The sequence below is a fragment of the Oncorhynchus mykiss genome, chromosome 17, assembly GCF_057628025.1.
Source record: "Oncorhynchus mykiss isolate SJ-2025 chromosome 17, ASM5762802v1, whole genome shotgun sequence".
Lineage (NCBI taxonomy): Eukaryota > Metazoa > Chordata > Actinopteri > Salmoniformes > Salmonidae > Oncorhynchus > Oncorhynchus mykiss.
In genome coordinates, this window is record NC_143038.1 from 62,394,832 (window position 1) to 62,422,399 (window position 27,568).

General features: G+C 42.1%; 1 protein-coding gene across 5 annotated transcripts in view; it reads left to right on the forward strand.

The window, feature by feature from the left end:
• Positions 1-27,568, forward strand: part of LOC110494640 (kazrin) — a 243,714-nt gene that overhangs the window by 95,486 nt on the left and 120,660 nt on the right. For all 5 annotated transcript variants that reach the window (XR_016488067.1, XR_005036682.2, XM_021569878.3 and 2 more), the window contains exon 3: positions 4,585-4,795. Coding sequence is in view for 3 of the 5 variants with exons in the window: in XM_021569878.3 (XP_021425553.3) it covers positions 4,585-4,795 (211 nt within the window). In the remaining 2 variants the exon portion in view is untranslated. The remainder of the gene's footprint in view (positions 1-4,584; positions 4,796-27,568) is intronic.

A 27,568-nucleotide genomic window follows, 5' to 3' on the forward strand; every position in this document is an offset into this window, starting at 1 on the left:
GGCACAGACACTGTACCTGAGGCCAGACTAACTGGTAGGCTACCTGAGGCACAGACACTGTACCTGAGGCCAGACTAACTGGTAGGCTACCTGGGGCACAGACACTGTACCTGAGGCCAGACTAACTGGTAGGCTACCTGAGGCACAGGCACTGTACCTGAGGCCAGACTAACAGGTAGGCTACCTGAGGCACAGGCACTGTACCTGAGGCCAGACTAACTGGTCGGCTACCTGAGGCACAGACACTGTACCTGAGGCACAGGCACTGTACCTGAGGCCAGGCTACCTGAGGCACAGACACTGTACCTGAGGCCAGACTAACTGGTAGGCTACCTGAGGCACAGACACTGTACCTGAGGCCAGACTAACTGGTCGGCTACCTGAGGCACAGACACTGTACCTGAGGCCAGGCACAGACACTGTACCTGAGGCCAGACTAACTGGTAGGCTACCTGAGGCACAGACACTGTACCTGAGGCCAGACTAACTGGTCGGCTACCTGAGGCACAGACACTGTACCTGAGGCACAGGCACTGTACCTGAGGCCAGACTAACTGGTAGGCTACCTGAGGCATAGACACTGTACCTGAGGCCAGACTAACTGGTCGGCTACCTGAGGCACAGACACTGTACCTGAGGCACAGACACTGTACCTGAGGCACAGGCACTGTACCTGAGGCCAGACTAACTGGTAGGCTACCTGAGGCACAGACACTGTACCTGAGGCCAGACTAACTGGTAGGCTACCTGAGGCACAGACACTGTACCTGAGGCCAGACTAACTGGTCGGCTACCTGAGGCACAGACACTGTACCTGAGGCACAGGCACTGTACCTGAGGCCAGACTAACTGGTAGGCTACCTGAGGCACAGGCACTGTACCTGAGGCCAGACTAACTGGTAGGCTACCTGAGGCACAGGCACTGTACCTGAGACCAGACTAACTGGTCGGCTCCCTGAGGCACAGACACTGTACCTGAGGCCAGACTAACTGGTAGGCTACCTGAGGCACAGGCACTGTACCTGAGGCCAGACTAACTGGTAGGCTACCTGAGGCACAGGCACTGTACCTGAGGCCAGACTAACTGGTAGGCTACCTGAGGCACAGGCACTGTACCTGAGGCCAGACTAACTGGTAGGCTACCTGAGGCACAGGCACTGTACCTGAGGCCAGACTAACTGGTAGGCTACCTGAGGCACAGGCACTGTACCTGAGACCAGACTAACTGGTCGGCTCCCTGAGGCACAGAGTAAAGATGTATAGAAGCACCAGCAGCTGCACCACATTCATTTACAAGCTTAATTTCAAACTAGGATGTGGTGGAACTGCAGTAACTTCACAGTGAAACTGGGATCTCACGTACTAGTCGGAACTAGGAAACTCGTTGTAGAAACATGAGCTCAGAGTTTCCCACTTGAAAGTACCAGAATCAACAAATAAGAAGCTCTACGCAAATAACGTACAGTACATTTGAACTCAGATGTTATCATTATACCAATCAGAGCTGTCTGTGATACAGACTCCCTGGTCTCGCCCTGGCCATGCCTTTGTCTGCCTCTGCATTGTGTGAATACCAATGAGCACACTGACTGTTATCACCAAACCTAGACAGTGGCACACAGTAACATGCGTTATAACAACGTATAAACAACGTTTATCTCCCTGACTTTGTTCACAGACAAGAGAATGTGTTTTGCCACTGGGAAAAATACCTGTTTAACACTGCAATAGATTCAATCCAGATTTATGATCAGGCACTGTACCTGAGGCCAGACTAACTGGTAGGCTACCTGAGGCACAGGCACTGTACCTGAGACCAGACTAACTGGTCGGCTCCCTGAGGCACAGGCACTGTACCTGAGGCCAGACTAACTGGTAGGCTACCTGAGGCATAGACACTGTACCTGAGGCCAGACTAACTGGTCGGCTACCTGAGGCACAGACACTGTACCTGAGGCACAGACACTGTACCTGAGGCACAGGCACTGTACCTGAGGCCAGACTAACTGGTAGGCTACCTGAGGCACAGACACTGTACCTGAGGCCAGACTAACTGGTAGGCTACCTGAGGCACAGACACTGTACCTGAGGCCAGACTAACTGGTCGGCTACCTGAGGCACAGACACTGTACCTGAGGCACAGGCACTGTACCTGAGGCCAGACTAACTGGTAGGCTACCTGAGGCACAGGCACTGTACCTGAGGCCAGACTAACTGGTAGGCTACCTGAGGCACAGGCACTGTACCTGAGACCAGACTAACTGGTCGGCTCCCTGAGGCACAGACACTGTACCTGAGGCCAGACTAACTGGTAGGCTACCTGAGGCACAGGCACTGTACCTGAGGCCAGACTAACTGGTAGGCTACCTGAGGCACAGGCACTGTACCTGAGGCCAGACTAACTGGTAGGCTACCTGAGGCACAGGCACTGTACCTGAGGCCAGACTAACTGGTAGGCTACCTGAGGCACAGGCACTGTACCTGAGGCCAGACTAACTGGTAGGCTACCTGAGGCACAGGCACTGTACCTGAGACCAGACTAACTGGTCGGCTCCCTGAGGCACAGAGTAAAGATGTATAGAAGCACCAGCAGCTGCACCACATTCATTTACAAGCTTAATTTCAAACTAGGATGTGGTGGAACTGCAGTAACTTCACAGTGAAACTGGGATCTCACGTACTAGTCGGAACTAGGAAACTCGTTGTAGAAACATGAGCTCAGAGTTTCCCACTTGAAAGTACCAGAATCAACAAATAAGAAGCTCTACGCAAATAACGTACAGTACATTTGAACTCAGATGTTATCATTATACCAATCAGAGCTGTCTGTGATACAGACTCCCTGGTCTCGCCCTGGCCATGCCTTTGTCTGCCTCTGCATTGTGTGAATACCAATGAGCACACTGACTGTTATCACCAAACCTAGACAGTGGCACACAGTAACATGCGTTATAACAACGTATAAACAACGTTTATCTCCCTGACTTTGTTCACAGACAAGAGAATGTGTTTTGCCACTGGGAAAAATACCTGTTTAACACTGCAATAGATTCAATCCAGATTTATGATTTGATCAGGGTGTTAGAGGTGGGCTGAACTGTAGCTGTGTTGAGAAGTGTTAACGATTTATCTCGCTATCTAAAGGCATACACATCCAAATCTCTGTGTTTCATAAAACTGCCTATCCCTCCAAATAGGAATGGTTCTGGTAGTGTTTGTTTGTTGGGGTTAGAGATAAATCTCGAACTTGTAATCCTTTGGAGCCGTTTTGATCATAGACATAAGCCCACAATGTTCTCTTACTGAGGCTCAATTGTAATTCTCCCAGCCTCTCTTCATTTATGGGCTGTGCCTCTAACTGTCTGTTAGTCCTATGCTAAGTTTGTTTTCGGGGTTGACATGTTTTCCTCTTGGCCAGGCTTGAGCCAGCCCCCTTTCATTTCTTCCGATGTGGGGGCGAGCTTTCCAGGGACAAAGGATGAATATATAATGAATAGAAAGAGAGGGGTGGGATTGATATAAAGACTGTGTGTGTGTGTGTGTGTGTGTGTGTGTGTGTGTGTGTGTGTGTGTGTGTGTGTGTGTGTGTGTGTGCGCGTGTGCGTGTGTGTGTGTGTGTACATGTGTCTGCGCGAGAGAGAAAGCAAATGTATGACCATATTAGAGACACATATTTCCCTCAGCTTACACAAACAAGTCCAATTCTGATAAACTCCCATATCTACTGGGTGAAATACCGCAGTGTGCCATCACAGCAGCAAGATTTGTGACCTGTTGCCACAAGAAAAGGGCAACCAGTGAAGCACAAACACCATTGCAAATAAACTATATTTATCTATCTATTTATTTTCCCTTTCATACTTGAACTATTTGCACATCGTTACAACACTGTACATAGCCATAATATGAAATTTGAAATGTCTTTTTAATATATATATATATATATATATATTGAGAGAGAGAGAGAGAGAGAGAGAGAGAGAGAGAGAGAGAGAGTTTTGTTACAGGGACCAACACTACATCCAAGCGCCAAGAAAAATGGGAAAACAAGCTTCACATAGGAGAGTAGATTACTAAGTCAGTCTGTCTGTAGGATGTGGGATACATCTAACTACCTCTATCACCCCCCCAAACCCCCTCTCCCCTGGTGCTGCAGCACATGGTACGTTCCATTTAAAAGGGTGCATGTCATCTCTGTATGCGCTGGGTCCTCTCATAGAGCAGCTGCTCACAGCACATTCTCCTCGGCAGGAATACTCACTTTCCTTCTCCGTCTGCTGTGTTTCATCTCTTTCTCTCACTCACTTTCTGTATTTGGCAAAACACACAAATCAGGGATAGGAGGATACTGACTGTATGCAGTAACAAGTAGACACACCATCTCTGTTCTGGCTGAACGGAGGGGAGATAAGACGAACTGGCTGCTGGCATTTTTATGTGTGAAGTAAACTGTGAGAGAAGAAGAGGCAGAGGAGGAGAAGAAGAAGAGAGAGGGAGAGAGAACGAGAGGGAGAGGGTATCAGTCTCTTCATCCCCTAATGCTCTACTTGACACCATGTTGCTCTGTGTGGGTTTGGTCCTCAGGGGAAAATCCTTAAAATGATGGAAGACAACAAGCAGCTGGCTCAGAGGATCGATGGGGCCATCCAGTCTGCCAGTCAGGAGGTAACCAACCTGCGCTCAGAGCTGTCGGCCACCAGCCGTAGACTGGCAGAGCTGGGGGCCAGCAGCCCCCCCTCGCCCCTGGTGAACAACCATCAGCACCACCACGACCATGACAGCCTCCGCTACCGGGGTGAGTTACACACAGTGTGTGTGTGTGTGTAGGGGAAGTATTTGAGGAATGCGTAACTCAACAATGGGATGACTAATCTCATTCCACCGTTCTTTTGCTAACTTATTCCTCCGTTGGAAAACTCACAGCACCCGGATAGAGATAGGGGAGTAGGAGAAGGGAACTAGGACAAGGAGGGGCTGGTCCTGGTCTGCTTTCCTAGGCAGCGGTGGAGACTGTGTGTTTCTCTGCTCCCCCTGGCTCTGGCTCCGTCCTGGCTCTCTCTCTGTCTGTGTTAGTCCGGAGAGAGGAGAGTTGCTGCCAGCTGCTCCAGCATGAGTTTGGCATCAGATCACATTGTCTTAAAGGGTGGAAATGTGGAAGCACGTGGTTGATCAGGATGATATGGTCATCGTCATGTTGCTTCATTCACATCATGGCAGGCAGTAGGAATTAGGCACTAGGCTGTAGGCAGCAGGTCCTCGGCACAAGGCAGTAGACACTAGGCAGTAGGCACTAGGCATTAGGCACTAGGCTGTAGGCAGCAGGTACTAGGCACAAGGCAGTAGGCACTAAGCAGTAGACACTAGGCTGTAGGCACTAGGCTGTAGGCAGTAGGCAGTAGGCACTAGGCAGTAGACACTTGGCAGTAGACACTAGGCAGTAGGCACTAGGCTGTAGGCAGCAGGTACTAGGCACAGGGCAGTAGGCACTAAGCAATAGACACTAGGCAGTAGACACTAGGCTGTAGGCCCTAGGCAGTGGGCGCTAGGCACTAAGCTGTAGGCACTAGGCAGTAGACACTAGGCTGTAGGCCCTAGGCAGTGGGCGCTAGGCACTTAGCAGTAGGCACTAGGCAGTAGACACTAGGCTGTAGGCCCTAGGCAGTGGGCGCTAGGCACTAAGCAATAGACACTAGGCTGTTGGCCCTAGGCAGTGGGCGCTAGGCACTAAGCAATAGACACTAAGCAGTAGACACTAGGCAGTAGACACTAGGCAGTAGGCACTAAGCTGTAGGCACTAGGCTGTAGGCCCTAGGCAGTGGGCGCTAGGCACTAAGCAATAGACACTAGGCAGTAGACACTAGGCAATAGACACTAGGCAGTAGGCACTAAGCTGTAGACACTAGGCTGTAGGCCCTAGGCAGTGGGCGCTAGGCACTAAGCAATAGACACTAGGCTGTTGGCCCTAGGCAGTGGGCGCTAGGCACTAAGCAATAGACACTAAGCAGTAGACACTAGGCAGTAGACACTAGGCAGTAGGCACTAAGCTGTAGGCACTAGGCTGTAGGCCCTAGGCAGTAGGCACTAGGCAGCAGGCAGTGTCTCTTTGATCTTAGATGTAGTGTAGTCTACAGAGTAAGTGGCGTAGAGTTTCAGAGATTGTATGTTTGCTGAGATGGGTGTGATGGGATTTATGATAGTAGGATGATGTGAGTCTGATATATGCAATATGTCACTTTTTGGGCGACCCGACCAAATTCACATAGAAATGTTAGTTATAGATCTTTCAAGCAAGGGCCTCCCGAGTGGCGCAGCGGTCTAAGGCACTGCATCACAGTGCTAGAGGCACCCTGTTTCGAATGCAGGCTGTATCACAACTGGCCGTGATGGGGAGCCCCATAGGGAATCTGCCACAATTGGCCAGTGTCGTCTGGGTTTTTCCGGGGTAAGCCGTCATTGTAAAAAACAATTTGTTCTTAACTGACTTGCCTCGTTACATTTTTTTTAAAAGGAAGCGGTAAATCTTATATGTACGCTATTTCTATACTCTATACCCGTTGTTATGTTTAGTTTATGTATATTTTACTTTCGGTTTTGTACACCAACTTGAAACAGTTGGAAATAGAATATATATCTTTAATGAAAATATATTTCACAGTGCTTTAGATGGAACAATGATTCCACACCATACATTGCTTGTTTTGTCAAATGATCTGAAATTAGAATTTTGTCAAATTTACCAGTCAAATTTTTCCAAGTTGGAAATGGTGGAGCGATCTCTGCATACAGCACCTTCAGCTTAACTTATCTATAGTGTCACTGAGAGATGGCGATTGTGAATGTCAACTATGTCAATGTCAGTTTGTAAGTAGTGGTGTCAGTTGGTGTTGGCTGTGTGTCTGTGAGGTGAGATCAGAGAGGAAGGCCTCGTAGCCTCAGACTGTTTGTGTTCTGTATCTTCCCACATGAAATAAAATACTAAAGTTTAATACAGAATACTACAGTACTTAATATAGAATTCTGTAGTAAACTTTAGTATACTGTAGAATTCAATACTACACAATGTAGTATCCCTCAATCATGTGTAGTACTTAGTATAGCATTTTGTAGAATACTTTAATAAATACTACAGTATATCTACACTTAAAAACACTGTAGTAAATATTACAGTATTTAATTTGCACATACCCTACTCAGTCCCCACACCCATATCCCATTTTGTGCCACCCGTAAGTGAAAAACCTACATGCCAAGTATAGACCATATATTGTGCTCCTTACAGGTAATAGAACAGAGCAGGAGCTCTGAACTCCACGTTCAGAACTCAGTCCTACCTACTGTATAGGTCATGTGTTCCTTTACTATTTCTACAGTAGGTTTCCTTTAGAAAGCCTCCCGCTTCTATATCAAATATAATATTACAATAGTAATGTCCACAAAAACACTACAGTAAAGTCAGCAAAAACACTACAGTAAACACTAGTATTTTTTAATTTGCGTTACTGAGTGTAGGTGCCATGGAGGAGGGGAACAGGGGGTATGGAGCTGACGGGTTTGTGATACCCCGTAGGTGGGTCTGTCTAATGGTTCTCTCTGTGTGTTGAGCAGATGGTAGAGATAGAGAGGCCCTCAGGGTTTAAAGCACAGAGTCGACTGGTCAGTGTGAAATGTTTGCCCAGCTCACCCTTGCTTCCTCTGCTCGACTCTGCTTGCCTAGTGGGTGGACACTGGATAGACTCTCTGTTTGAAGAGGTGTCATTAGCATGTTCTCACACCGAGTGGATGAGATGGTGGGCTCCTATCTGCTATCTGGCGGGCTGCTATCTGCTATCTGGGAGAGAGTCTGTTGTTGGGTTCAGAGCGTGATTCCCTGGCCTCTCACCCTCTTCAGTCATGCAGTGTTAACGGGGAACCTCAATTCCACATTCACACAGGCCTTTGCATCAGGGCAGTGATGTCATGCTTCCTGTTCCCCAGCTGGACAGTCGACAGGGCAGCCAGTCAGGTGACTGGAGTTATGTGAGGCTGTTTAGTCAAAACCCAAACAGAGACACACGTACAGGTAACTGCCAAAATAGAGTAAATGAGGGATACAAAGTATATTGAAATGCAGATGCTTCCACACAAGTGTGGTTCCTGAGTTAATTAATCAGTTAACATCCAATCATGCTTAGTGTCATGTATAAAAATTCCCAGTTGACCATTATTTTGGCTACCATGGCTAGAAGAAGAGATCTCAGTGACTTTGAAAGCGGGGGGTTTAAAAAGTGTGTGTGCGTGTACATGCATGTGTGTGTGTCAGTCACCAGATCTCAACCCAATTGAACACATATGGGAGATTCTGGAGAGGTGCCTGAGACAGTGATTTCCACCACCACCAACAAAACACCAAGTTATGGAATTTCTCGTGGAAGAATTGTGTCACAACTCCTCCAAAAGAGTTCCAGACACTTACTTGTAGAATTTATGCCAAGGTGCATTGAAGCTGTTCTGGCGGCTCGTGGTGGCCCAACGCCAGACGCTTTATGTTGGCGTTACCTTTATTTTGGCAGTTATCTATAACTCTTCCCCTACTGCGTGCTAGGAAGGGAACTCAGTCACATAATCTCGCTCTGGAGGGAGAGGGGACCACAGAGCTGACCACTTATACTGTCTTTGTTAAAGGAAATCTTACACGATGAGGTTTAAGATTGTTCATGTGTGAGACTTAGATTTCTATGATTTCTCCTCTTAGTGAAATTTCCCCTCTTAGTCAGAGGAGTTATCTGATAAATCAGCTTCAGCACTCAGTGGATTAAGAGATTAAGACTTCTTGAAGTGTGTTTCCTTCTCTATGTCAGGGTGTTTGTAAGCCTTGTCCTGAGCCGGATCAAGGCTAGCAAACAGACAAGACTTGTTAGTATGCACAGACTGACTCCTGTAAATATATTCCGCTGTGAAGAAATGCCAGGACTTTTTACTGTGTTTCACCTCTGTGGGACCTCAATAACATCACTGACAGATGTCCAATAAAGCTATAAAACTAGAGCTCAATCTGGTTCCTTGCCCTTGGAATCTGCCCTTCTAAAACAAACCACTGGCTGGCAGTGACACAAGATTAAACCACCACTCGCCGGCCATGATGGCCCACAACTCTCCCTAACTTTGGACCTCCTCGGAAGTAGCATCAATGAAAGTGGCAGAAAAAACAGTGTGTGTGTGTACTGAATGGTAGTGAATCGGCATGCACGAACCAGCCTGTTTTGTGTTTGTGTTGACTGTGTTTCCTCCCCTGGTTCTATTCTACAGTACATATCTAGGGTAGGAGGCTGGGTCCACTGTGCAGCTGAATGTAACAAATGACCTGCCTCCTCTTATTCCAGATGCTGACACTGAAGTATTCATAATGGGGTGATGACACCTCGGCATGATTGGATACTATATTAATCCATCACTCGGATGTCCGCAATCTGTTTAGCATTTCTAAATGATTCTGATGTTCTACCGCCAATCGACTACATTACTGTCGCCCCTAATACGTGTCTGACTGGGGGGGAAAAGATGGTGTGAAATATTCGCCTCACACCCAATACATCTGAGCCAGTGGAGCAGTACCAGAAGGACCAAAATCAATGCACTGTAAGCCTGTTCCATTATGTATAGTTGGGGCTGATCAGTATCTTGCATGCACTCATCACAGACTCATGGTAATCTGCCAATACAGTACTACTCCATAAAGCTCCTAAGACATCGCCGTAAAGAAGGCAGCCTTCAGTGTCTCATACGGTACGGAAGAGAGACACATCTGGTACAACAGGGGGAGATTACATCTCACTTATAACAGGCTGGATTGTGCTGAACACAAGAGGAAATAGTTGTAATATGAGCAGTATGTTTACTGGATGGTGTGGCACCTCTCACAGGGAGAGGTCAGGGTCAAGGTTTGAGGTGAGGGATTTAGCTTTGTGTGTTTGAAGCAGAGTTAGGTTTTGATCTGAGAGGGTTGTTGGTGGTCAGAGTTTTTAAGTGTTATGGTTCAATTGTAGGATTAGTGATGTGGTTGGACTGAAGGACACTCTCTTCACCCTACTGATGCATGGTAAGGATAGGTTAGAGAGGATTGTGGACTTGCAGCAGCTGAAAGACCTTTTTGGAAGTGCACATACTGTAGTCAGTTGGAAAGGGAATAAACTCCAACACTTCTTAATACAAAATAATGGATACTCAACTTCTTTCTTCAGATGAGGGAAGTCAAACTGTTTAGGGGTCATGCTGGTTTCTAGTACCTGCCGAGCCCTGTTAGGAAGACTACTTCTCCCCATCTGGCCTGAGTTTAGGTCTCAGCTCTCTCATTACCTCATGGTGCTCTAGAGCAGTTCTGGGATGGAGTAAGAGGAATATAGGTACACACTAGGAAACCACTTAACTCAGTGAGAGGCTGGGAACAGAAAGCCCCACCTCACCCCCTCTCTCCATCTCTCTCTACCTCTCTCCTGGGACCACCCACCTTCCTGTTCACTCTCCACATGCAGAGAAAGTACATCCTGTAGTGAGCCAGAACCTCCCCCTCCACCCTCTCCTCCCCTTCTCCCAGCCCTCCCCCAGCCACGCCCTGTCTGTGGCCAATGCAGCGGGAGAGGTACTGAGAGGTACTGAGAGGTACTGCAGGTCACCCCCCCCCCCTCTCTCTCTCTTCCGCTCTACCCCTCCGCTCTCAATTCCATTCAATTCAAGGGGCTTTATTGACATGGGAAACATATGTTTACATTGCCAAAGCAAGTGAAATGGATAAAGAAAAGTGAAATAAACAATGTGAATGAAATGTAAACATTATACTCACAGAAGTTCCAAAAGAATAAAGACATTACAAATGTCATATTATGTCTACATACAGTGCTTTAGCGATGTGCAAATAGTTATAGTACAAAAGAGAAAATAAATAATGATGGGTTGTATTTACAATGGTGTTTGTTCTTCACTGGTTGCCCTTTTCTTGTAGCAACAGCTCACAAATCTTGATGCTCTGATTGCACACTTTGGTATTTCACCCAATAGATATGGGAGTTTATCAAAATTGGATTTGTTTTCAAATTCTTTGTGGGTCTGTCTAATCTGAGGGAAATATATGTCTCTAATTTAGGTCATACATTTGTCAGGGGTTTAGGATGTGCAGCTCAGTTTCCACCTCATTTGAAGAGTCTCCATTTGCATGAGAAGACTTTGCCTTTGTTTTTGTTTGTTTGTTTGTTTGTCAATTAGGGTATGCAGGGTTAATATGTGGTCTGACATACGGTAATTTGCTCAGTACATTGTTTTCACTGGGGAAATGTACAAGTCTGCTGTTAATGATAATGCAGAAGATTTTCCCAAGGTTACGGTTGACGCGTATCCCACGGTAGTTATTGCGGTCAAATTTGTCTCCACTTTTTTGGATTGGGGTCATCAGTCCTTGGTTCCAAATATTGGGGAAGATGCCAGAGCTGAGGATGATGTTAAAGAGTTTAAGTAGGGCCAATTGGAATTTGTGGTCTGTATATTTTATAATTTCATGTAGGATAGCATCAACACCACGAGTCTTTTTGGGTTGGAAGGTTTGTATTTTGTCCTGTATTTCATTCAATGTAATTGGAGAATCCAGTGAGTTCTGGCAGTGTTTAATAGCTGATTCCAAGATTTGTAATTGATCATATATAGTGCCTTCGGAAAGTATTCTGACCCCTTGACTTTTTCCACATTTTGTTACGTTACAGCTTTATTCTAAAATGGATTAAATAAAAAACAATCCTTGTCAATCCATATACAATATCCCATAATGACAAAGCGAAAACAGGTTTTTAGAAATGTTGTAAAGTGTATAAAAAAAGTATCTTATATACATAACTATTCAGACCCTTTGTTATGAGACTCAAAATTGTAGCTCAGGTGCATCCTGTTTACATTGGTGGCAGGTAGCCTAGTGGTTAAAGCGTTGGACTAGTAACCTGAAAGGTTGCAAGATCGAATCCCTGAGCTGTCAAGGTAAAAATCTGTCATTCTGCCCCTGAACAAGGCAGTTAACCCACTGTTCCTAGGCTGTCATTGAAAATAAGAATTTGTTCTTAACTGACTTGCCTAGTTAAATAAAGGTACAACATGTAATAAAAAATAAATGGATCATCCTTGAGATGTTTCCACAACTTGATTGGAGTCCACCTGTGGTAAATTCAGTTGATTGGACATGATTTATAAAGGCACACACCTGTCTATATAAAGTCCCACAGTTGACAGTGCATGTCAGAGCAAAAACCAAGCCATGAGGTCGAAGAAACAGGAAACAGGATTGTGTCGAGGCACAGATCTGGGAAGGGTACCAAAATATTTCTGCAGCATTGAAGGTCCCCAAGAACACCATCATTCTTAAATGAAAGAAGTTTGGAAAATTCAAGAATCTTAACGGAACAATGTACTTGAAGAAACTTTAAAAGTTTGTTATTTTACCAAATAGGGCTATCTTCTGTGTACCACCCCTACCTTGTCACAACACAACTGATTGGCACATTCAGAAGGAAATAAATTCAACAAGGCACACATGTTAATTGAAATGCATTCCAGGTGACTACCTCATGAAGCTGGTTGAGGGAATGCCAAAAGTGCGCAAAGTTGTCATCAAGGCAAAAGGTGGCTACTTTGAAGAATCTAAAATACAAAATATATTTTGAATTGGTTTAACACTATTTTGGTTACTAAACTCAGTAACAAAGAAATGTCCTCTAACTGTGAACTTAGTTTATTTTCAGAAAACCTAACATGTGTAAATATCTGTATGAACATAACAAGATTCAACAACTGAGACATAAACTGAACAAGTTCCACAGTCATGTGACTAACAGAAATGTAATAATGTGTCCCTGAACAAAGGGGGGTCAAAATCAAAAGTAACAGTCAGTATCTGGTGTGGCCACCAGCTGCATTAAGTATTGCAGTGCATCTCCTCCTCATGGACTGCACCAGATTTGCCAGTTCTTGCTGTGATATGTTACACCACTCTTCCACCAAGGCACCTCCAAGTTCCCGACATTTCTGAGGGGAATGGCCCTAGCCCTGGATCCCGCTCCAGAGTACAGGCCTCTGTGTAATGCTCATTCCTTCGACGATAAACCCAAATTCGACCATCACCCCTGATGAGACAAACTGCAACTTGTCAGTGAAGAGCACTTTTTGCCAGTCCTGTCTGGTCCAGAATTGGTGGGTTTGTGCCCATAGGCAACGTTGTTGCCAGTGATATCTGGTGAGGACCTGCCTTACAACAGGCCTACAAGCCCTCAGTCCAGCCTCTCTCAGCCTATTGCGGACAGTCTGAGCACTGATGGAGGGATTGTGCATTCCTTGTGTAACTCGGGCAGTTGTTGTTGCCATCCTGTACCTGTCCCACAGGTGTGATGTTCGGATTTACCAATCCTGTGCAGGTGTTGTTGCATGTGGTCTGCCACTGCGAGGACGATCAGCTGTCCGTCCTGTCTCCCTGTAGCACTGTCTTAGGCGTCTCACAGTAAGGACATTGCAATTTATTGTCCTGGCCACATTTGCATTCCTCATGCCTCCTTGCAGCATGCCTAAGATTTTTATTTTATTTTTTATTTGACCTTTATTTAACCAGGTAGGCCAGTTGAGAACAAGTTCTCATTTACAACTGAGACCTGGCCAAGATAAAGCAAAGCTGTGTGACACAAGCAACAACACAGAGTTACACATGGAGTAAAACAAACATACAGTCAATAACGCAATAGAAAAAGTATATATACAGTGTATGCAAATGGAATAAGGAGGTAAGGCAATAATTAGGCCATGGTTGCGAAGTAATTACAATTGAGCAAATTAACACTGGAGTGATAGATGTGCAGATGATGATGTGCAAGAAAAAAGTTAATAAAAACAATATGGGGATGAGGTAGGTAGTAGGATGGGCTATTTACAGATGGGCTGTGTACAGCTGCAGCAATCGGTAAGCTGCTCAGATAGCTGATGCTTGAAGTTAGTGAGGGAGATCTAAGTCTCCAACTTCATTGATTTTTCCAATTGGTTCCAGTCATTGGCAGCAGAGAACTGGATGGAAAGGCGGCCAAAGGAGGTGTTGGCTTTGGGGATGACCAGTGAGATATACCTGCTGAAGCGCGTGCTACCGGTGGGTGTTGTTATGGTGACTAGTGAGCTGAGATAAGGCAGAGATTTACCTAGCAAAGACTTATAGATGACCTGGAGCCAGTGGGTCTGGTGACGAATATGTAGCGAGGGCCAACCAACGAGAGCATACAGGTCGCAGTGCTGGGTAGTATATGGGGCTTTGGTGACGAAACAGATGGCACGGTGATAGACTGCATCCAGTTTGCTGAGAAGAGTGTTGGAGGCTATTTTGTTAATGACATTTCCGAAGTCAAGGATCAGTAGTATAGTAAGTTTTATGATAGTATGTTTGTCATCGTGAGTGAAGGAGGCTTTGTTGCAAAATAGGAAGCAGATTCTAGATTTAATTTAGGATTGGAGATGTTTAACATGAGTCTGGAAGGAGAGTTTACAGTCTAACCAGACACCTAGGTTTTTGTAGTTGTCCACATATTCTAAGTCAGAACCGTCCAGAGTAGTGATGCTAGTCGGGCGGGCGGGTGCGAGCAGCGATCGGTTGAAAAGCATGCATTCAGTTTTAATGGTATTTAAGAGCAGTTGGAGGCCATGGAAGGAGTGTTGTATGGCACTGAAGCTTGTTTGGAGGTTTGTTACCTCTTTGGGATCGGTGTCCCGCTAGCGTTCCACTACGACAACATCCGGTGAAATTGGTGAGCGAGAAATTCAAAATACAAAACTCGTAATATTAAATATTCATGAAAAGTGTCTTACATCGTTTAAAAGCGTAACTTCTTGTTAAAACCTCTTAGGGCTAGGGGGCAGTGTTCTGAAGTTCGGATAAATGACGTGCCCATGGTAAACTTCTGACTGGTACTGTATGTTGATGCAATATTTCAGTTTTTTATTTTTAATTAGCATAAAATTCTAAAAACCTGTTTTTGCTTTGTCATTATGCAGTATTGTGTGTGGATTGATGAGGGAAAAAAACATTTGAATCAATATTAGAATAAGGCTGTATCGTAACAAAATGTGGAAAAAGTCAAGGGGTCTGAATACTTTCCGAATGCACTACATATGGTTTTAGCTGTTTGTTCATTGTTGTAGTACCAAAAAGACTGGAGAAGTGGTTTATCCACATATCTCTGTTTTGGATAGATAACTCTTCATGTGGTTGTTTGTTTAGTGTGTTCCAATTTTCCCAGAAGTGGAATCTTACTCTCTCTATCTACCCCCTCCTCTCTCCCTCTCTCTCTTTACCACCCCCCCCCCCTCTCTCTCTCAAGAGGGAAGGCTATTCATTCCTTCATCAGAGAGCTCCAGGTCCACTACTAGTCGAGCCCGAGGCAGTGGGGCAGTGAGGCAGTGGGACAGTGAGGCACCATTCCACTAGGGAGGAATGGGAGCTGGACCCCTATGATGTTGGCCATGGCCTTGTACAAAGAGAGAGAGAGATGAAGGTTGAAGAGCTAGCATCTCAGTACACTTTCTTTTTGAGAATTACAGGAACACCATACTCAGAGTTTAATGAATTGGAAATAGAAGAAATTGGATTTTGCTGCAATAATTCAATTGAACTTCAGATTTCATGTGTAGAATATAGGTCTGACAAAACCAATTGCACACATGCAGTTTAGTGTGTCCCTTGACTAGACTAGTATGATTTGTGTTTACATAGTCAGCCATTGTTCTACAGTGCCTGGCAGAGGCTTGTAATGCACAAGGACCTCATTGTCGTCTGTCTGTCTCCTCTGTGCTCTGTTAATAAGGCTAGGCCTGGTAATGAGTCCACTGAGACAGAGCCAGGCACGTTGCAGACAGACAGGCCGGTATCAGTGTGAACAGTAGGACCATGCAAACGGATGGAGTAACTATAAGATGTTTTAGGTATTTTCAGGAGGAAGCCGGCTTGGTGCAAGTTTCTGTTTAATTTCATGTAGGGAAAGTCAAGAAATGAGAAATGGTGATTATGTTGAAATTTTGTTTTCAGTTGAAGGTCGGGGTTGACAAGGCGTAGGGTTTAGTGAAAGGGATAGTGAAGTGGTGTAATGTTTGGGATTTCATTGGGGTCAAAAGAACCTAATGAAAAGTGACCTACGCTTGTTTTGGGATTGATGATTTCGGAAAACTAGGACGGTCAGAAAGGTTCCCCTCTTTCTACCTGGTGAGGAGTCACACCTCTCCCTCTGGGGCCCTGTCTTCCCTGCCTGGTGAGGGGCCACACCTCTCCCTCTGGGGCCCTGCCTGGTGAGGGGCCACACCTCTCTGTTAGGGGCCCTGCCTGCCCTGCCTGGTGAGGGACCACACCTCTCCCTCTGGGGCCCTGCCTGCCCTGCCTGGTGAGGGACCACACATCTCCCTCTGGGGCCCTGCCTGCCCTGCCTGGTGAGGGGCCACACCTCTCCATCTGGGGCCTACCTGCCCTGCCTGGTGGTGCAGCTGGTGACGGTGGCTCTTCTCTGCAGCTGGGCAGCAGATGGCCTCGGTGGCGACGGTAGGCAGACGATGACATGAACTGTCCTTTTAATGGGACCGGCTAAGGCAGGCAGTGGAGCAGAACCAGGAAGGGAGCGAGAGAGGCGCGGGCAGGGAGAGAGATGCCAGCTTTATGACAGGGTACAACTGAGGAGACACACTGAGCCCATCTGAAACTTTCACATATTGGACTTGGAAGTCAGAGAAAGTCAGTTCAAGGAGAAACCAATAGTGTTTTTAACCATGAAAATAACTATTTCATGGATTCCTTCCCATTGTGATGCTGTTGTTGCTATAGTTGAAGAAGTGATACTATTGTTGCTATGGTTGAAGCAGTGATGGTATTGTTAACACGGTTTAAGTAGTGATGATATTGTTAATTGGTTGAAGCAGTGATTATATTGTTGCTATGATTGAAGCAGTGATGGTATTGTTGCTATGGCTGAAGCAGTGATGATATTGTTGCTATGATTGAAGCAGTGTTATATTGTTGCTATGGTTGAAGCAGCAATGATATTGTTGCTATGGTTGAAGCAGTGATGATATTGTTGCTATGGTTGAAGCAGTGATGATATTGTTGCTATGGTTGAAGCAGTGATGGCAATGTTGCTGTGGTTGAAGCAGTGATGGCAATGTTGCTGTGGTTGAAGCAGTGATGATATTGTTAATATGGTTGAAGCAGTGCTGATATTGTTGCTATGGTTGAAGCAGTGATGGCAATGTTGCTGTGGTTGAAGCAGTGATGATATTGTTAATATGGTTGAAGCAGTGATTATATTGTTGCTATGGTTGAAGCAGTGATGGTATTGTTGCTGTGGTTGAAGCAGCAATGATATTGTTGCTATGGTTGAAGCAGTGATGGTATTGTTAAAATGGTTAAAGCAAAGATGGCATTGTTGCTATGGTTGAATCAATACTGATATTGTTGCCATGGTTGAAGCAGTGAAGGTATTGTTGCTATGGTTGAAGCAGTGAGGATATTGTATCTATGGTTGAAGCAGTGATGAATTTGTTAACATGGTTAAAACAGTGATGATATTGTTGCTATGGTTGAAGCAGTGAGGATATTGTATCTATGGTTGAAGCAGTGATGATATTGTTGCTATGGTTGAAGCAGTGAGGATATTGTATCTATGGTTGAAGCAGTGATGATATTGTATCTATGGTTGAAGCAGTGAGGATATTGTATCTATGGTTGAAGCAGTGAGGATATTGTATCTATGGTTGAAGCAGTGAGGATATTGTATCTATGGTTGAAGCAGTGATGATATTGTTGCTATGGTTGAAGCAGTGATGGTGTTGTTAATATGGTTGAAGCAGTGATGATATTGTATCTATGGTTGAAGCAGTGATGAATTTGTTAACATGGTTGAAGCAGTGATGATATTGTTGCAAAGGTTGAAGCAGTGATGGTATTGTTAAAATGGTTGAAGCAGTGATGGTAATGTTGCTATGGTTGAAGCAGTGATGGTATTGTTAAAATGGTTGAAGCAGTGATGGTAATGTTGCTATGGTTGAAGCAGTGATGGTAATGTTGCTATGGTTGAAGCAGTGATGGTATTGTTAAAATGGTTGAAGCAGTGATGGTAATGTTGCTATGGTTGAAGCAGTGATGGTAATGTTGCTATGGTTGAAGCAGTGATGGTATTGTTAAAATGGTTGAAGCAGTGATGGTATTGTTAAAATGGTTGAAGCAGTGATGGTATTGTTAAAATGGTTGAAGCAGTGATGGTATTGTTAAAATGGTTGAAGCAGTGATGGTAATGTTAAAATGGTTGAAGCAGTGATGGTATTGTTAAAATGGTTGAAGCAGTGATGGTATTGTTAAAATGGTTGAAGCAGTGATGGTATTGTTAAAATGGTTGAAGCAGTGATGATATTGTTGCTATGGTTGAAGCAGTGATGATATTGTTGCTATGGTTGAAGCAGTGATGATATTGTTGCTATGGTTGAAGCAGTGATTATATTGTATCTATGGTTGAAGCAGTGATGATATTGTTGCTATGGTTGAAGCAGTGATTATATTGTATCTATGGTTGAAGCAGTGATGATATTGTTAATATGGTTGAAACAGTGATGATATTGTTAAAATAGTTGAAGCAGTGATGGTATTGTTGCTATGGTTGAATCAGTGATGGTATTGATAACATTGTCAAAGCAGTGATGGTATTGTTGCTATGGCTGAAGCAGTGATGATATTGTTGCTATGATTGAAGCAGTGTTATATTGTTGCTATGGTTGAAGCAGTGATGATATTGTTGCTATGGTTGAAGCAGTGATGATATTGTTGCTATGGTTGAAGCAGTGATGATATTGTTGCTATGGTTGAAGCAGTGATGATATTGTTCCTATGGTTGAAGCAGTGATGGCAATGTTGCTTTGGTTGAAGCAGTGATGGCAATGTTGCTGTGGTTGAAGCAGTGATGATATTGTTAATATGGTTGAAGCAGTGCTGATATTGTTGCTATGGTTGAAGCAGTGATGGCAATGTTGCTGTGGTTGAAGCAGTGATGATATTGTTAATATGGTTGAAGCAGTGATTATATTGTTGCTATGGTTGAAGCAGTGATGGTATTGTTGCTGTGGTTGAAGCAGCAATGATATTGTTGCTATGGTTGAAGCAGTGATGGTATTGTTGCTGTGGTTGAAGCAGCAATGATATTGTTGCTATGGTTGAAGCAGTGATGGTATTGTTAAAATGGTTAAAGCAAAGATGGCATTGTTGCTATGGTTGAATCAGTACTGATATTGTTGCCATGGTTGAAGCAGTGAAGGTATTGTTGCTATGGTTGAAGCAGTGAGGATATTGTATCTATGGTTGAAGCAGTGATGAATTTGTTAACATGGTTGAAACAGTGATGATATTGTTGCTATGGTTGAAGCAGTGAGGATATTGTATCTATGGTTGAAGCAGTGATGATATTGTTGCTATGGTTGAAGCAGTGAGGATATTGTATCTATGGTTGAAGCAGTGAGGATATTGTATCTATGGTTGAAGCAGTGAGGATATTGTATCTATGGTTGAAGCAGTGATGATATTGTTGCTATGGTTGAAGCAGTGATGGTAATGTTGCTATGGTTGAAGCAGTGATGGTAATGTTGCTATGGTTGAAGCAGTGATGGTATTGTTAAAATGGTTGAAGCAGTGATGGTAATGTTGCTATGGTTGAAGCAGTGATGGTAATGTTGCTATGGTTGAAGCAGTGATGGTATTGTTAAAATGTTTGAAGCAGTGATGATATTGTTAATATGGTTGAAGCAGTGATGATATTAACTTGGTTGAAGCAGTGATGATATTGTTGCTATGGTTGCAGCAGTGATGATATTGTTGCTATGGTTGAAGCAGTGATGATATTGTTGCTATGGTTGAAGCAGTGATTATATTGTATCTATGGTTGAAGCAGTGATGATATTGTTGCTATGGTTGAAGCAGTGATTATATTGTATCTATGGTTGAAGCAGTGATGATATTGTTAATATGGTTGAAACAGTGATGATATTGTTAAAATAGTTGAAGCAGTGATGGTATTGTTGCTATGGTTGAATCAGTGATGGTATTGATAACATTGTCGAAGCAGTGATGGTATTGTTGCTAAGGTTAAAGCAGTGATGGTATTGTTGCTATGGTTGAATCAGTACTGATATTGTTGCCATGGTTGAAGCAGTGATGATATTGTTGCTATGATTGAATCAGTACTTATATTGTTGCCATGGTTGAAGCAGTGATGATATTGTTGCTATGATTGAAGCAGTGATGATATTGTATCTATGGTTGAAGCAGTGATGATATTGTTAATATGATTGAAACAGTGATGATATTGTTAAAATAGTTGAAGCAGTGATGGTATTGTTGCTATGGTTGAATCAGTGATGATATTGTTGCTATGGTTGAAGCAGTGATGGTATTGTTGCTATGGTTGAATCAGTGATGATATTGTTGCTATGGTTGAATCAGTGATGATATTGTTGTTATGATTGAAGCAGTGATGGTATTGTTGCTATGGTTGAAGCAGTGATGATATTGTATCTATGGTTGAAACAGTGATGATATTGTTAAAATAGTTGAAGCAGTGATGGTATTGTATCTATGGTTGAAGCAGTGATGGTATTGTATCTATGGTTGAAGCAGTGATGATATTGTTGCTATGGTTGAAGCAGTGATTCTATTGTATCTGTGGTTGAAGCAGTGATGATATTGTTAATATGGTTGAAACAGTGATGATATTGTTAAAATAGTTGAAGCAGTGATGGTATTGTTGCTATGATTGAAGCAGTGATGATATTGTTGCTATGATTGAAGCAGTGATGGTATTGTTGCTATGGTTGAATCAGTGATGATATTGTTGCTATGGTTGAAGCAGTGATTATATTGTATCTATGGTTGAAGCAGTGATGATATTGTTGCTATGGTTGAAACAGCGATGATATTGTTGCTATGGTTGAAGCAGTGATGATATTGTTGCTATGGTTGAAGCAGTGATGATATTGTATCTATGGTTGAAGCAGTGATGATATTGTTAATATGGTTGAAACAGTGATGATATTGTTAAAATAGTTGAAGCAGTGATGATATTGTTGCTATGGTTGAAGCAGTGATGATATTGTATCTATGGTTGAAGCAGTGATGATATTGTTAATATGGTTGAAACGGTGATGATATTGTTAAAATAGTTGAAGCAGTGATGGTATTGTTGCTATGGTTGAATCAGTGATGGTATTGATAACATTGTCGAAGCAGTGATGGTATTGTTGCTAAGGTTAAAGCAGTGATGGTATTGTTGCTATGGTTGAATCAGTACTGATATTGTTGCCATGGTTGAAGCAGTGATGATATTGTTGCAAAGGTTGAAGCAGTGATGGTAATGTTGCTATGGTTGAAGCAGTGATGGTATTGTTAAAATGGTTGAAGCAGTGATGGTAATGTTGCTATGGTTGAAGCAGTGATGGTAATGTTGCTATGGTTGAAGCAGTGATGGTAATGTTGCTATGGTTGAAGCAGTGATGGTATTGTTACTATGGTTGAAACAGTGATGTTATTGTTAAAATAGTTGAAGCAGTGATGGTATTGTTAATATGATTGAAGCAGTGATGATAATGTATCTATGGTTGAAGCAGTGATGGTATTGTTAATATGATTGAAGCAGTGATGATAATGTATCTATGGTTGAAGCAGTGATGATATTGTTAATATGGTTGAAACAGTGATGATATTGTTAAAATAGTTGAAGCAGTGATGGTATTGTTAAAATGGTTGAAGCAGTGATGGTAATGTTGCTATGGTTGAAGCAGTGATGGTAATGTTGCTATGGTTGAAGCAGTGATGGTAATGTTGCTATGGTTGAAGCAGTGATGGTATTGTTACTATGGTTGAAACAGTGATGTTATTGTTAAAATAGTTGAAGCAGTGATGGTATTGTTAATATGATTGAAGCAGTGATGATAATGTATCTATGGTTGAAGCAGTGATGATATTGTTAATATGGTTGAAACAGTGATCATATTGTTAAAATAGTTGAAGCAGTGATGGTATTGTATCTATGGTTGAAGCAGTGATGATATTGTTGCTATGGTTGAAGCAGTGATGATATTGTTGCTATGGTTGAAGCAGTGATGATATTGTATCTATGGTTGAAGCAGTGATGATATTGTTAATATGGTTGAAGCAGTGAAGGTATTGTTAAAATGGTTGAAGTAGTGCTGATATTGTTGCTATGGTTGAAGCAGTGATGGTGTTGTTGCTATGGTTGAAGCAGTGATGAATTTGTTAACATGGTTGAAGCAGTGATTATATTGTTGCCATGGTTGAAGCAGTGATGATATTGTTGCAAAGGTTGATGCAGTGATGGTAATGTTGCTATGGTTGAAGCAGTGATGGTAATGTTGCTATGGTTGAAGCAGTGATGGTATTGTTAAAATGGTTGAAGCAGTGATGGTAATGTTGCTATGGTTGAAGCAGTGATGATATTGTTAAAATGTTTGAAGCAGTGATGATATTGTTAAAATGTTTGAAGCTGTGATGATATTGTTAATATGGTTGAAGCAGTGATGATATTAACATGGTTGAAGCAGTGATGATATTGTTGCAAAGATTGAAGCAGTGATTATATTGTATCTATGGTTGAAGCAGTGATGATATTGTTGCTATGGTTGAAGCAGTGATTATATTGTATCTATGGTTGAAGCAGTGATGATATTGTTAATATGGTTGAAACAGTGATGATATTGTTAAAATAGTTGAAGCAGTGATGGTATTGTTGCTATGGTTGAATCAGTGATGGTATTGATAACATTGTCGAAGCAGTGATGGTATTGTTGCTAAGGTTAAAGCAGTGATGGTATTGTTGCTATGGTTGAATCAGTACTGATATTGTTGCCATGGTTGAAGCAGTGATGATATTGTTGCTATGGTTGAAGCAGTGATGATATTGTTGCTATGATTGAATCAGTACTTATATTGTTGCCATGGTTGAAGCAGTGATGATATTGTTGCTATGATTGAAGCAGTGATGATATTGTATCTATGGTTGAAGCAGTGATGATATTGTTAATATGGTTGAAACAGTGATGATATTGTTAAAATAGTTGAAGCAGTGATGGTATTGTATCTATGGTTGAAGCAGTGATGATATTGTTAAAATGTTTGAAGCAGTGATGATATTGTTAAAATGTTTGAAGCAGTGATGATATTGTTAATATGGTTGAAGCAGTGATGATATTAACATGGTTGAAGCAGTGATGATATTGTTGCAAAGATTGAAGCAGTGATGATATTGTATCTATGGTTGAAGCAGTGATGATATTGTATCTATGGTTGAAGCAGTGATGATATTGTTGCTATGGTTGAAGCAGTGATTATATTGTATCTATGGTTGAAGCAGTGATGATATTGTTAATATGGTTGAAACAGTGATGATATTGTTAAAATAGTTGAAGCAGTGATGGTATTGTTGCTATGGTTGAATCAGTGATGATGTTGTTGCTATGGTTGAAGCAGTGATTATATTGTATCTATGGTTGAAGCAGTGATGATATTGTTGCTATGGTTGAAACAGCGATGATATTGTTGCTATGGTTGAAGCAGTGATGATATTGTTGCTATGGTTGAAGCAGTGATGATATTGTATCTATGGTTGAAGCAGTGATGATATTGTATCTATGGTTGAAGCAGTGATGATATTGTTGCTATGGTTGAAGCAGTGATGATATTGTATCTATGGTTGAAGCAGTGAGGATATTGTATCTATGGTTGAAGCAGTGATGATATTGTATCTATGGTTGAAGCAGTGATGATATTGTATCTATGGTTGAAGCAGTGAGGATATTGTATCTATGGTTGAAGCAGTGATGATATTGTTGCTATGGTTGAAGCAGTGATTATATTGTATCTATGGTTGAAGCAGTGATGATATTGTTAATATGGTTGAAACAGTGATGATATTGTTAAAATAGTTGAAGCAGTGATGGTATTGTTGCTATGGTTGAATCAGTGATGATGTTGTTGCTATGGTTGAAGCAGTGATTATATTGTATCTATGGTTGAAGCAGTGATGATATTGTTGCTATGGTTGAAACAGCGATGATATTGTTGCTATGGTTGAAGCAGTGATGATATTGTTGCTATGGTTGAAGCAGTGATGATATTGTATCTATGGTTGAAGCAGTGATGATATTGTTAATATGGTTGAAACAGTGATGATATTGTTAAAATAGTTGAAGCAGTGATGGTATTGTTGCTATGGTTGAATCAGTGATGGTATTGATAACATTGTCGAAGCAGTGATGGTATTGTTGCTAAGGTTAAAGCAGTGATGGTATTGTTGCTATGGTTGAATCAGTACTGATATTGTTGCCATGGTTGAAGCAGTGATGATATTGTTGCAAAGGTTGAAGCAGTGATGGTAATGTTGTTATGGTTGAAGCAGTGATGGTATTGTTAAAATGGTTGAAGCAGTGATGGTAATGTTGCTATGGTTGAAGCAGTGATGGTAATGTTGCTATGGTTGAAGCAGTGATGGTAATGTTGCTATGGTTGAAGCAGTGATGGTAATGTTGCTATGGTTGAAGCAGTGATGGTAATGTTGCTATGGTTGAAGCAGTGATGGTAATGTTGCTATGGTTGAAGCAGTGATGGTAATGTTGCTATGGTTGAAGCAGTGATGGTATTGTTAAAATGTTTGAAGCAGTGATGGTATTGTTAATATGGTTGAAGCAGTGATGATATTAACATGGTTGAAGCAGTGATGATATTGTTGCTATGGTTGAAGAAGTGATTATATTGTATCTATGGTTGAAGCAGTGATGATATTGTTAATATGGTTGAAACAGTGATGATATTGTTAAAATAGTTGAAGCAGTGATGGTATTGTTGCTATGGTTGAATCAGTGATGGTATTGATAACATTGTCGAAGCAGTGATGGTATTGTTGCTAAGGTTAAAGCAGTGATGGTATTGTTGCTATGGTTGAATCAGTACTGATATTGTTTCCATGGTTGAAGCAGTGATGATATTGTTGCTATGATTGAAGCAGTGATGATATTGTATCTATGGTTGAAGCAGTGATGATATTGTTAATATGGTTGAAACAGTGATGATATTGTTAAAATAGTTGAAGCAGTGATGGTATTGTTGCTAAGGTTAAAGCAGTGATGGTATTGTTGCTATGGTTGAATCAGTACTGATATTGTTGCCATGGTTGAAGCAGTGATGATATTGTTGCTATAATTGAAGCAGTGATGATATTGTTGCTATGATTGAAGCAGTGATGATATTGTTGCTATGATTGAAGCAGTGATGATATTGTTGCTATGATTGAAGCAGTGATGATATTGTTGCTATGATTGAAGCAGTGATGGTATTGTTGCTATGATTGAAGCAGTGATGATATTGTTGCTATGATTGAAGCAGTGATGATATTGTTGCTATGATTGAAGCAGTGATGGTATTGTTGCTATGGTTGAAGCAGTGTTGATTTTGTTTCCATGGTTGAAGCAGTGTTGATATTGTTAATATGGTTGAAGCAGTAATGTTATTGTTGCTATGGTTGAAGCAGTGATGGTATTGTTGCTGTGGTTGAAGCAGTGATTATATCGTTAAAATGGTTGAAGCAGTGATTATATCGTTAAAATGGTTGAAGCAGTGATGATATTGTTGCTATGTTTGAAGCTGTGCTAATATTGTTGCTATGGTTGAAGCAGTGATGATGTTGTTAATTTGGTTGAAGCAGTGATGATATTGTTAATATGGTTGAAGCAGTAATGTTATTGTTGCTATGGTTGAAGCAGTGATGATATTGTTGCTATGGTTGAAGCAGTGATGATATTGTTGCTATGGTTGAAGCAGTGATGATATTGTTGCTATGGTTGAAGCAGTGATGATATTGTTGCTATGGTTGAAGCAGTGATGATATTGTTGCTATGGTTGAAGCAACGATTATATTGTTGCTATGGTTGAAGCAGTGATGATATTGTTGCTATGGTTGAAGCAGTGATGATATTGTTGCTATGGTTGAAGCAGTGATGATATTGTTGCTATGGTTGAAGCAGCGATGATATTGTTGCTATGGTTGAAGAAGTGATGATATTGTTGCTATGGTTGAAGCAGTGATGATATTGTTGCTATGGTTGAAGCAGTGATGATATTGTTGCTATGGTTGAAGCAGTGATGATATTGTTGCTATGGTTGAAGCAGTGATGATATTGTTGCTATGGTTGAAGCAGTGATGATATTGTTGCTATGGTTGAAGCAGTGATGATATTGTTGCTATGGTTGAAGCAGCGATGATATTGTTGCTATGGTTGAAGAAGTGATGATATTGTTGCTATGGTTGAAGAAGTGATGATATTGTTGCTATGGTTGAAGCAGTGATGATATTGTTGCTATGGTTGAAACAGCGATGATATTGTTGCTATGGTTGAACCAGTGATGATATTGTTGCTATGGTTGAAGCAGCGATGATATTGTTGCTATGGTTGAAGAAGTGATGATATTGTTGCTATGGTTGAAGCAGTGATGATATTGTTGCTATGGTTGAAGCAGTGATGATATTGTTGCTATGGTTGAAGCAGTGATGATATTGTTGCTATGGTTGAAGCAGTGATGATATTGTTGCTATGGTTGAAGCAGTGATGATATTGTTGTTATGGTTGAAGCAGCGATGATATTGTTGCTATGGTTGAAGAAGTGATGATATTGTTGCTATGGTTGAATCAGTGATGGTATTGATAACATTGTCGAAGCAGTGATGGTATTGTTGCTAAGGTTAAAGCAGTGATGGTATTGTTGCTATGGTTGAATCAGTACTGATATTGTTGCCATGGTTGAAGCAGTGATGATATTGTTGCAAAGGTTGAAGCAGTGATGGTAATGTTGCTATGGTTGAAGCAGTGATGGTATTGTTAAAATGGTTGAAGCAGTGATGGTAATGTTGCTATGGTTGAAGCAGTGATGGTAATGTTGCTATGGTTGAAGCAGTGATGGTAATGTTGCTATGGTTGAAGCAGTGATGGTATTGTTACTATGGTTGAAACAGTGATGTTATTGTTAAAATAGTTGAAGCAGTGATGGTATTGTTAATATGATTGAAGCAGTGATGATAATGTATCTATGGTTGAAGCAGTGATGGTATTGTTAATATGATTGAAGCAGTGATGATAATGTATCTATGGTTGAAGCAGTGATGATATTGTTAATATGGTTGAAACAGTGATGATATTGTTAAAATAGTTGAAGCAGTGATGGTATTGTTAAAATGGTTGAAGCAGTGATGGTAATGTTGCTATGGTTGAAGCAGTGATGGTAATGTTGCTATGGTTGAAGCAGTGATGGTAATGTTGCTATGGTTGAAGCAGTGATGGTATTGTTACTATGGTTGAAACAGTGATGTTATTGTTAAAATAGTTGAAGCAGTGATGGTATTGTTAATATGATTGAAGCAGTGATGATAATGTATCTATGGTTGAAGCAGTGATGATATTGTTAATATGGTTGAAACAGTGATCATATTGTTAAAATAGTTGAAGC